This window comes from Topomyia yanbarensis, chromosome 2, assembly GCF_030247195.1.
Source record: "Topomyia yanbarensis strain Yona2022 chromosome 2, ASM3024719v1, whole genome shotgun sequence".
Lineage (NCBI taxonomy): Eukaryota > Metazoa > Arthropoda > Insecta > Diptera > Culicidae > Topomyia > Topomyia yanbarensis.
The window spans coordinates 134,294,357-134,307,013 of record NC_080671.1 but is presented as its reverse complement, the minus strand read 5'-3'; the positions used below and the strand labels follow the sequence as shown (position 1 = coordinate 134,307,013).

The 12,657-nt window shown below is 38.0% G+C and overlaps 1 protein-coding gene across 6 annotated transcripts in view; it reads left to right on the top strand.

The window, feature by feature from the left end:
* The window catches only part of LOC131681411 (dynein intermediate chain 2, ciliary), an 82,836-nt gene that overhangs the window by 35,734 nt on the left and 34,445 nt on the right, over nt 1-12,657 (top strand). For all 6 annotated transcript variants that reach the window (XM_058962178.1, XM_058962177.1, XM_058962175.1 and 3 more), the window contains one exon: nt 6,106-6,544. In XM_058962178.1, coding sequence (XP_058818161.1) covers nt 6,106-6,544 — 439 coding nt within the window. The remainder of the gene's footprint in view (nt 1-6,105; nt 6,545-12,657) is intronic.

Sequence of the window (12,657 nt, the reverse complement as noted above, 5' to 3'; positions counted from 1 at the left end):
TTTTTTTCAATCTACTACAGCTTAAACTAAATCTATAGTAAAGCGTGAGGCACATTAAGAAATTCTAGCTCTGAGCCTCTGAGGCCTCCAGGCGGTCGACGAAATGACGCCATTACTGAAGGGTTAAACTGCCTATACTCGCAAGTCAGTGTCATATAAATAGGGAATCCTGTTGTTCTGAGACCTACTTGCGATTATGGGCAGTAAATATGTAGCATTGAAAAAGGTTGATTTTGGACGATTTCAGGTAGCCTTGGAATTAAGAATGTTTCGGTTTTCCATTGACCATTATTAGCAAAACAACTAGAGGAATTATGAGTAAAACAGCACTGTTGGTAAAACCAATATCTCACAACTTTCCCCAGAAATCAGTCAGTTTGTTATTAGTATGTAGGATTATGTAGTGAATTTGAAGACAAATCTGATTTACATCAGTACAACAGTACAAGTGATTGACAACGACAATAATATTTTGGAAAATAGAAGGAAAATTATGGAAACTTTCTTTTTCCGTTTGGTCAGGATCGGTTTTTGTGAGCATTTGATTTTTGTTGTATAAACAAATATACAGGGTGTTTGGTTCATGGTTAAGAATCTCTCGGGTGGTGATAGACTGTCATATTTGGAGAAAAAAATTGTTCTACACATATCATCAAATCTCAACCGTTACAGAGTTGTTGAACTTTTTGTGTAAAAAACTTATTTGTCTTAAAATACCTCTAACTTTAAAAGTATACTTTGTATTTTAAATGTTTTAGTTCCTTTCGAAAGGTGAGAAAATTTCGCATTGAGTGATGCCCCCACATGTTTCAGCTAATGAGTTTAAGTAGCCTTTTGAAAGTAATTTATTGAAAATTAAACAATTTTAAACGATTTTTCGTTCATTTATTGAAAATCCTCATAGTTAACCTCATCATTTTAATAATTCAGATTGTTAGTCTTGATGAGCTGCTTAATTCGTTCTTTGATATGATACACTTACCTTTTCTTATTTTCACGATTTTTGGTTATTCAACTTGGATATTTTTATCTCATTTTCACTAGTACCACCTCTAATTGAAAAATTATGGCACTTATTGTACTTTTTTTCTTTTTATTCGAAAACCAGGAAAATTATACAGTGAAAAATGTATTAATACCTTTCAGTTAAGTGAATTTAGTATTCTTTTAAAAGTAAATTAGTATAAAGTTAGTGCTATTATTAGCATTTTCGTTAATTTTCTTTAAATAGTAAATAATAAACATCACCATTATTATCATGGAAATAATGCATCTCAGCAAGTTTTACAGTTCTTTCTTTGACTCCATTCAATTATCTCTTTTGGTTTCGACGCAAAATCGTTTTTATCACATCGTTTCATATGCAAAAATAACGATTTCGAATCCACTACATTTGTGGCGAGCTCATGCTGTCTTAACTATTAAATAACAGCAAAATTAAAAGAGATATAGACAAAGTGTCAAATAAAAAGTTATAGAGAACATTAAGGGGCATCAAATGAACAATAGTAACGATAAATTTTGTTGATTAATAATTAGAATAATTAAAAAACTCTCCAAAAAACACAAATTTTGAGTTATTTCGTTAGTAAAAAATCATTTAGTACACTTAACTAAAAGATATTTGTACATACACTGATGGGACATTTTCTCAGCTTTCCAATTAAATCTTGTAAATAACGATATAAAGCATATTTTTTAGATTAGAGTCTTTTAAGCACTTGCAAGTCGGTTACAGGAAAAGTATAGTAATTAAATTACAAAGAAATGAGAAGAGATAGAAATATGACGTCCAAGAACAAATTATGAATTGTCCTAAAACCCAACTTTTGGATAATAGATATTGCTATAATCATACTTCATTATTTCGAGAAAATTAGAAAAAAACCTCCTCAAAAACACAAACTTTTGACTACTTTACAGCTAAAAGGTAATTAAAACTAATTACTTAAAAGATATGAGAACATCATTCAATAGGAAATTTTCTCACCTTTCGAATGGAACTGAAATATTTAAAATACAAAGTATACTTTTAAAGTTAGAGGTATTTTAAGACAAATAAGTTTTTTACACAAAAAGTTCAATAATTTTTTTTCTCCAAATATGGCAGTCTATCACCCTCCGAGAGATTCTTAACCATGAACCAAACACCCTGTATAAATGGCCTTTAAGCAGTATTGGAAATAATAAAATATTTAAAAATATTTCAGGTTAGTGGCTATTAATGGTGTATACTTAAGTGTTTAATTGAATGGTGTATTAAAATGTTGTATACGAGAATTCTTTTTGGATTTGCGAGCTTTAATCGCGAAGAAAAGTAAATCTACTGCTCGGAAAAACATGTTTGCGGTCACGAACAAATTATTTCGCAACTGTCAACTTTGGATGTTTAGATTTTTAAAGCATATTACAACGTAGAGCAGCACATCTTCTAATAAAATAATTGTTAAGATTAATCCTTCTAGTAGTAATTATGCAGTATATAGCCTTCAAACAAATTAAGTTCGAGAATTAGGAAGGAAAGTTTTCAAAAATGATATTTCAAACGACTTTGTTGCATGGGACGGGCAAAGCGTAGTTGGTAAGTCGATTACCTTGTACGCATATCACCTAGATTCGATTCCCAAACCCACATAAGGTTACAAAGGTTTCTTCAGGCTAGAAATTTTTCTAACCTGAAAAAAGAGCCGAAAAACCCTAAGATTATCGCTTCTATAATAAAAATAAAAAAAAACCTTGTTGAAGACATTCCATAACTAATTTTAAAGAAGACATAAATACTCCGTGTCTTCAGAATATCGAAATATATTAGACTATATGGTCGGTGATAAGTCAGACCGGACTAAATGACATTGCCGAACTGCACCGGGCATAAAATACGATGGAACGTGATCACTTGACATTTCGCCACGTTAATGTCAAGCTTATTTCTGTCACACCAATCCACGAAAAGTTGCAGTAAACCTTGTAGGCGCCAAAAATCTTCTACAGTACGAACAACAAGGGACAACTTCAAGTCGTCAGCATAAAGTAGTTTGCACCCGGCTCCCAGCAGCAACGCGATGTCGGCGTGACTAGTGGATTCAAGATACAAAATATTGTCGGCATAAAATAACAAGACTCCATTTGTAGTAATAAAAATAGCAACACTGTTCGGAAAATTTCGGCAGGGTGAAAATGTGCGAAAAGAAGAATGCCGAATGAAAAATAAGAAGCCGATTGTCACGTCTTGTTTTAGGGTAAAACCACCCAACTTTTTTGACAATGGTGCCAAAACTGATTAAAGGAAATAGCTAAAAAATTCATTTAAATATATTTATTTGGACTCATGGTGTATAAAAACCAAAGCGAATAAAGCAAAATTTCTTTATTTTCAATGCAGTTATAAAATAAATTTTTGTGCTGAAATAATAACGCATATTGCGATAACATCGATCTCGAGCAAAACTTGCGCTCCAAAATATCCGCAACACTGTGAGGATAGCCGGAGCTGCAAAAAGTAAACTTTCAGTTCAAGTATTGCAATTAATTGAATGCCTCTATAGAGTTCTATGCAAATCATTTCACTCACACTACAGTCGTGATTCGCTGGTTGGACACTCTTTAACTGGACCGCTTTTTTGTTGATGCTCCGCTAGTTGGAACATTGTCCAACTAAAAAGCATCTGAATGCCAAAATCTCATGTCAAATTTACTTTGACAATCTATCTAACAATCTTTTACACTACTAACGTCTTCTTTGAAGAGTTTTTGACATTTGTCAATCGGTCCAACTAGCGAATCAAATTCGAATCACGACTGTACTTGGGAGTTTGTTTTCATCCAGATGTCATATGTAAAACTGTCAGTCAATTTGAACGTTTGAAATAGTTTTGTTATAGTATTTTATGGTGTTCAAAAGTTTTCTGAAACTGTAAAACTTATTCTGAAAAAAAGAAAGGGGATGTCGATCTTTTCCCCTATGGGGTGTCGGTTTTACCCGTAGTGTCTGGAGAAAGTCACTTTGTTTTTCAAGTTTTGCAACCAACATTTTTAATGAAATTATTGAAGCGCTGACAAAATGTGGGCTTGTTAAGGATTTTCTAAAAATGAATTAGGCGAAAATCGAAGACTGCATACCAAGAAGACTGGTAACTCTGTCCAGAATCTAGATACAGTAACAGCAACGCCATTTGCGGGTAAAGGTGGTACTTCCCATAGTGATGCACACACACATATACACTTTTACATAAAGCTTCCTACCTTCCTCCAATAGAGGCGCTGTAACCTCTGTCGCTTCTCGTTTGTTTGGAGGAAGGAAAGAGATATCAGTCTTCTTAATATGTAGTCTTCGCGAAAATACTAAATTTTATTGGTTTTGTGCTAACTCGGAAAACTGGTTACGCTTAAGGTGTCGGTTTTAACCATAATTCCCCTAGTGCTATGGACATATGAGTGCAAGTTCCCAGTCACCAAATTTTCTGGCAGAGGCCGTTCTGCCATATTTCTGTCAGTCTTGGTTTAGCAGCCCTGTCGGGTTAGCTGAGCTAGGGCGAACTTGGTTTCGCTCGCGTTTTCTGGCTAATTTTTACAGGAACCGAGCAAAACCCTGACACATCTCGGAAATAAATCGTGCTAAAATCCTGGTAATTCTTACCAGTGAGAATTTGACACGAATCGAGCAAAACATCTGACAAATTTGGGGCAGGAAGCATACAGAAATCCTGGCCGCATATTCCTGGCTGGATTCTGACTAAAAATGAGCAGCATCGGTTAGTTGAACCGCTTCTGTCAGAAACGGTTGTTGCATTTGAGCGAATTCTTTGCCAGAATTCTCGCACAAATTGCGCAAAATGCTGGCCGAAACTCTGCCAGAATCAATTTCGCTTTGCTCAACTTTTGCTAACTTTCTGCTTGCCACGGTGACTGGGTTTGCGCTTTCTACACGGAAAAATAAAACAACCCGCAGAATAAGTTCTTTTAACTTCAATTTAGGTATTTTTGAGTTTAACGTCGCTTTCGTACTTATAAGTGTTGTCAAAAACAAAGAGAGAGATTCGACTTAGTCGAGGCCTTCCTGGGAATAAGGTACTTTTGAATTGTTTGAGGCTTACTCAAAATTAGATAGATTCAACTTAAATTTAGGCATATTTAACTCAAGGTTGAGTATAAAATACCTGTCAATGAGTTGTGGTTTTTTCCGTGGTTTAAGGGAAACTACCTTCAACACGGTTTACCTTATTTTACCTTATTCCACGATACCCAGAGATTGAGTCAAAAGAGTTCAACTTTTGGTAGTTTTTCGTATCCGTGTACCATTCTATACCTCTCTCGTAGGCCATTAATAAAAACGATTTCGAGAGTACGAATATATCCTTATAGATGTATCTATAACAGTTTCACGCACATCTAGAAAGATCATGTAAATTTACGTCTTCTTACCCTGACATATACGAGCAACTAAAATCACATAATTTTATGATTGATTTTAACTTTTCATGATGTTAAATTTCGTAAATAACGTAATTTTACTTTACATATGGCGTTTGTTTTAAATGTTGATAAGTGTAATTTTATGGTACTGTGCATGGGAAGCACATCTTTCATATAAAATTAAATGACCTGCGTTAAGCCAAACCGAACTGAGCGCCATAATTTTTTTCGGGTATTTTTCATAGTAACATTCATTTTTCGATAACTTATCATCAACATTGAAAGTTAAGGAATACTTATTGGCGTTCGTTTGCTATTTGAGTTCCCAAAAATAAACAGATGTGGGTGTTGCTAGTGCTACATTTGATACGATGGCATTTTTTGAGCATACATCTCAAAATGGCGCTTGGTCCTCTTTGGCTTAACACAGGCCAAATTGAACACGTCTTTTCGTGTGTTTACATTACATCTGGTTTGGAATTGCGTCAATGAAAAAAAATAATTTTTTTGGTGCATAGGTCATGTAAAAAGTTCAATATTACTATAGCACCGTGTTATGAATCCTTATCGTGTTGCTTTCTATCAGATTAGCGATTTCCTTTCACATTACTAATGACGACATTTGATACAGAAACATAAACATTATTTCTAACAACAATGCCATAAAATAATACCCATTTCGACACCTTCCAGGCCGTCGATACTCAAACCATTCCCCCACCGCGTTCCTCGTTCGGCGCGAGCGTCCTACAGTGGGTGATTTACGACTCGTATGCCGAGGACTACGCTCAGCAGCAGCGCGAGAAGGAACGGGAAAAGGAAAAGAAGCCAACACTGCACAAGCGGGACGAAAAGTCGCGCAAGGACGACAAGGCCAAGCAAACGGAGGAGTTTAATAAGCGCTATTTGCAGGCATGCCAAATCATCGAGCGGATGGTTAATCAAAACATTTACGATGAAATCGCGCGGGACTATCGCTACTGGGAGGATCCGTCGGATGAGTTTCGCGAGGAGGAAGGTACTCTGCTACCACTGTGGAAGTTTTCCTACGAGAAGACCAAGAAGATGTGCGTCACAGATTTGTGCTTCAACACGCTCTACTACGACCTGTTTGCCGTCTGCTTTGGAACATGTGAGTGGATTTGCTGTACATTGGGAAGGGAAGGACGAATAACGCTCGATTGTTTTGTGGTGACGCAGGGTTGTTTTTTTTTGGAACTTTAGAATAAAAATAACCGTGCGTTTCCTTTGTAATACCTACATATTGGTTGTGAAAACAAACTTTTATTTTTCTGTTAACACATTATAATTTCAACGCGGAAAACTTTTGCAATTATGTACATGAAGGCAAATGTTGATTAACATCAATTTTACATGAAATTCCTCTGTGCAGCGGAATAATGAAGGAAATAATTGTTTACCGAAATCTCCAATCTTATGAAGAACATAACATAGAACGCTCTGAAATTACACATTGCGTCATTTTAAAATTTTTTTAGTTATGATGCAAGCGGTTTGTTTTGGATAGGTTGTTAACCATTTTATCGCATATGTTTTTGATTCACACGATGATGATGTAAAAGAACGGACGAAGGATGGTAGGTGGATAAACGGTAGTTTCAGGGCGACATAGTCTCTTCTAGTCGTAGATATAAAATTAAACATTAGAATCACAATTCGCGGAAACATTCAACAGTCCACGTGAAAGAAACTCCCCGGTTGTAGTACTTCCATAAATTAGAAACATTGAGCAAACCCATAGCGCGCGGCTGGCCATACTAAATTGTTGTTCGAAAGTCGAAGCCAATGTAAACACCAAAGGGGTGCAAAAGTATGGCCCCGCTACAGATGCCAGAAGACCACGCTGTCAGTTCCATTCAAACTTATTCACAATAAATTGTGTTGTTTTGAAATGTAAAGTGGATGAAAGAATTAATAACAAACATGTTTGAGTTCCATGACACGAAAGTTTCAACTGAAGTGTTTGAATTCATAAACAGCGACAGTTATTGCAAACTGTATCGCTTGGTTTTTCAGTATAATAGATCCACAAGTCGATATCAGTAGAGCAGGTCACTTCCTCAAAACTGTATGAAATTTTGTGAAATAAGTCTGATAAACTATCACCCAAAAGACGGTGCCGTACCGTGAGAATTGAAATCTTCTCTATGTCGGGAAAAGTTCCGTAATATCAGAAAGTAGCCGCTACACCCAAAACGGTGAGCTCAGATTTTCTGTTTTTGGGCTCACAATCTCATTCCCAAAAGCAATCCTTTTTGAACATTGAGCTGTTCGCGCACAATTCGGGATGAGCGAAACGCTCACGCAAAAAAAAAACGAGACACACTCACACACAAGGAAACTTTGTTAGTATATAGTTTCGTATCTTCCTTCTACACCTTACATTCCCCCCACCCAACCACCACAAGCAATCTCATCACCATTGCTGCTGCATTGCATTTTGTTTTGTTTCATTCTTTTCTTCGCTGCTATAAATAGCTCGTGACCTGAAACTTCTAGTAAAAAAAATCTTATGTCAGATTCAAGATTAGAACCGACAAACTTCTAATCGGTAAAAACACCTCTTTATTGCCCGTACCATGACGACACATTAGTGAAGTAGTATAATGGCGTATATAAAGCTTCACACTTATGATGAGTGAGATAATATCGTTTGCATCCCGCCGCCGCGTCGGTATTTCAGCATCGTCATTGACGCATTTTGGTTTGTACCATTTCCCCGCTGTTATTAATATTTTGTTTGTATGTATGTGTTGGGAACTAAGCCTTACTAAAAAAAAGATTAACGGGTAGCATCAAGACTGGAAACGACAAACATCCACTCGCTAAAACGCCTGCTTTACACCTTATGCCAAAACGACACATAATGAGCAGTCGTTCGAATAGGCTATATAAACTTCGCATCATTGCAGCAGTGATCACAAATGGGACAGTATGGAGACGATGGTATGTGTTATTCAAGTTATCCCTGCACTACATGAGCCAACAGTGTGTAGCTATGGAGTACGATATTGTATTCCACAAGTATGAGGTTGGTTGAACACTAATGCATCGTTTGGGAGCTTTTCGCTCACAGTTCGAGAGCGAAAAAAACAGAATCAATTCCGCTCTCAACGATTCGTTTTGGGTGTACCAATTCGAATCGACTTATTCATAAAAGCTTGTATACATCTTGTTTCGAGATGCGCAATGCCACCCCAGGTTATTGGTTCAAATACTCGTATGTGCGTCCATGTTTTTCGAAACCTACCCCTAGTAACAATTGTGGTTTTATGATAGTTTTATAGCCACTCTTAAAACTTAGATTGCACTTGTAGCGTGCTATAAAACATAGATTGTTACTTGGGTACCCTTCCTTCCTAAAAATGTTGTGTTTTTCTTGCTGCTTACAGTGTGTAACAGGTAATTTTTTTGTTTTTTTTCTCGAGAAATATAAAAGAAATTCGGCAATGAAAGTAAATCGACAAGCTTGACAATTTGGGAACCTATGACAACTTGTTTTAAATGAATTAAGCTCGTTGTTGGGTAGGGTGACCATACGTCCTGGTTTCCCAGGACATGTCCTGGTTTTTTAATGACTGTCCTGGTGTCCTGGGAAGTCGAGGAAAAAGCTTGATTTGTCCTGGTTTTTCTCCTGTAAGCCTAATGACAGGTGTTCAATAAAAATGAGAGTTTTTTCAGTCATGTAGTTGAAAAACAAAAAAAAAATCTTCGATGAATTCAGTATTTTTTATTATAAAACGTAATGTTTATTCTTCAAAAAAATGTCAATGAATATTAGAGAAGGGGCCATGGTCAGCAGTACGACGCAACTTAGTCGCGATGTTCTCACAAGAGCACTGCACGGCACTGACGTCCTTCTTCCGGATACAATTCCGGATCCTGGTAGTCAACTGCTTCGTATCCTTGACTCGCCAATTATTTTTATACACTAAAGCACTGAGGGAGCCGAAAAAACCCCAATGGGACGGCACTGGGGCACTGGGGTTTCTTTCTTTCGGCACGTACGGTATCTTTTTCTGCTCAAGATACTACAGCGTCTTCTTGGCGTAATGGGAAGACGTCTTGTCCGGCCAGAAGACGTACTTCCCAACCACATGATGCTCCTTTAAGAACGGCAGAAGAATACACTCAAGACACTCCTCCTGGTACACTTGTTGATTGATGGCCAGACCGCTCGGCTTGAACCACGGTTTTGAAATTCCTCTGTCCGATATGGCGATGTACAGCATAACATTTCTTTTAAATTTATGCTTAAACTAATATTTTATTTCGGGGTGTGTGGCCGACTTGTCGCTGGAATAGTAGCTGTCATTTCCTGGAATGTGGGTGTTCGAGAGCAGCAATGTCTCGCGGTAGTTGTTCGTCATCCACCAGCACTGCGATTTCCCGATCGCTATCTGCTCGTCCATGTCGTCGGGGGACCGAGTCTTCTTCCGACAGATGATGTCCTTCATTTTGAGGACTTAGTGAATCAAGGTCGGCATCACGCAAACTCGTTTCGTCCTTGTTGTCGAACAGCTTTTTCAACGCTTCCTTCTTTTTCTTCGTCATTATCTTCGTCGGCGGCCGATACCGGCCTTCCGCTCCACGCTCAGAGATGCCAGGATTCGGTAAACTGTGCTCACGGGCACGTTTTTGTCTCGAAAGTGGTCTACCGTAAACTTTTTTCCACAATGGCCAAGTGTAAACCGCACAACACGCTCGCGGAGTACTTGCTGTTTCGACGCCATCTTTGATTGAACTGACAGCACCCGAGCGAAATGAACCATGTCTCCCATTTATACGAAGTTCAGAGAGCAATTGTCTTGGAGAGAAAAAAAATTACGCTCTTTTCTTTAATTACAGAAAGGTATTGAAATAATTCTCATTTTTTATTGAACACTCGTTATATTTCTAATTATTGAGTTTTCGCTTTATTCACTCTGCTCCAGAGTACGACAAACAAAACTTAATACACTCGAATCTCTCAATTGTATCATCCGATGCATTTTTTAATCTCTCGATAGTACCTCGTTATTTCTTTTTCCAACTTACTTTTTACATGGAAATTGAAAAGAGAAAGAGGCGTTCGTATGTACGTACCATATGGATGAGCTGTAGTCTGTTTGCAACAACATTTGGCAATCGAACAAATCGAACCGATTCCAGTTGTGGACTAAACTCTGGCCGCTAGCAATGTCGATGAAACAATGATTCCGGTATCCGAAAAATTTCGTCTAGTGCCCACCTCTAAGAAGACACATCGAAGTTTTTGCGATTCTGCTTCTTCTAGAGTCCTCTTGCAAGTGGCTGTTTTTCGTTTTACTGTAAATCCATTTCATAAAAAGGAAAATGGCGAAACAACAATAACTGTCGTGGAATAACCTTATTGAGCGCTCTCTCGAGCTGGTAATTATGGAATCCCTTTAGGATCAATACCAGTTCCTAATCAGTCTACTTTTCCATCTCAATCGGATCGGAAGCTATAATCGCGCTGCTTGGTAACAGTGCAGTGAATCAAACAAACGTTTCAACATGCAGTCTGCCGTCTATATGTACCGCGCCAGCAAAGCAATCGAAAAATAACAGTTGTCCCAAGCCACTGTGGAAAATAATGCACCGTTACTTTCATTGATGCGGTATTGATCGTTTATTTAAAAATGATTGAAACTCAGCAGCAAAATTTGAACCATCTTCGATCCAATACAATGGTCGTTTGTCCAATCCGCCCTTGTGTGCACGAAGTGGAACAATTAATAAAGGCGCATACTCGTAATGCGGTACTGATAGCATTTAAAACTTTGGCCATGGCGAAAAGTTTGGCTATGGGAAACAACATGCAACACGTCGTTGCGCATGTCCATGTTAGAATCAAGATACCCGTTTAGATTGACGAAGATAAGACTGGTGTGAGTCTGCACGATCTATCCCCGCGTACAACCAATAAATTCACTATTGATGTCGAAGTACGTAACTGTGAAAGTTTGAAACCTGGAGAAACTTTTTTTCCAGGTATATCCAATGGTATTCGTATCGTGAGAAGCAAATCTCAAATCACGCTGCGCACATATGAAGGACAGATCCCTATGTGCCAAACCATGTGTGAAAGCCTCTATCGAAACAACATCAACTGCGAGCAAACCCAACAACATTAACTAAATCAACAACAACCGGAGTTGCAACTCAGCCACCAACGAATGCTGGAATAACAGAATCTACGCACAGCGTGTCCGATCATTGTGATACTGCTTACCAATGGTTGTCATTCGAGATTGCCTGCAGGGAAGCTACTTGCGACCGTTGATGTTTCTGCTTTGCTTCAATGACGTGTATTTTGTGCTGAAAACTTCTCGCCTGTTCCTGCACAGACGATCTCATAATAATTCGTCTCATTTGCTCAATTCAGGATTTCCAATTTCTCCAACAACAGCATGAAACTTTCGCTGGTGGTGGTGTAGCAAGAACTTCGCGTGTGTGTGTATAAATCCTAAATAGCACGGTGATCGAATTCCCATAAAAAAATTTCTGGTAGAGCTCTTCCTTTCAAACCCACAGAACTTTTTTACTGCCGAAGCTCTGCCTGCCCGACCCAAGATCTTTGTAACTGCCGAAAACCTGTGGAGAAAGCACAGTCGATTGATAGGTAACGGGGGAGGCAGTCCCCTTTCGACTGTCCTGGTTTTTTACTCGACTCATATGGTCACCCTATTGTTGGGAAATGATTTTCTAGTTAGATTTGGCAGTCCGAAAATATATTGTGCCACTTAGTGGTGAAGATGCGGGATAGAAGGTTTTCTCCACCCAAGTAAACTGTCTGAAAAGTCCATTCAAGTTTCAAGTACCAGACCAACAGGTACCTAGACTTATCCGATTTGGTTTAAATTTGAAACAGACACTCCTGGTGGGACTAGAATCATGTTAAAGCATTGCTTCGTGGAATTTAAAGTAAATGAAAACAAAATATTCTACACATTGTAAGCGTTCGAAATCGAAAAATAGCTTATCGTTTAAACTCAGAAAAGTGCTCTCCTCTTAATATATGTGAAATGGTCATATTGCAGACTAGATTTAATTTCAATCAGGACATGATTTCAAGCGCTCAACAAACTGGCAGGAGATGCGATTGATTGATGAAACTAGATGCACGATATAATTATTTCGCATCCAGTTTGCCCAATACTGCAGCGTTGGTAAATGGGCAGCATCAGTACCAAGCGGAGTCACAGCGCAAGGAGAGCCTGC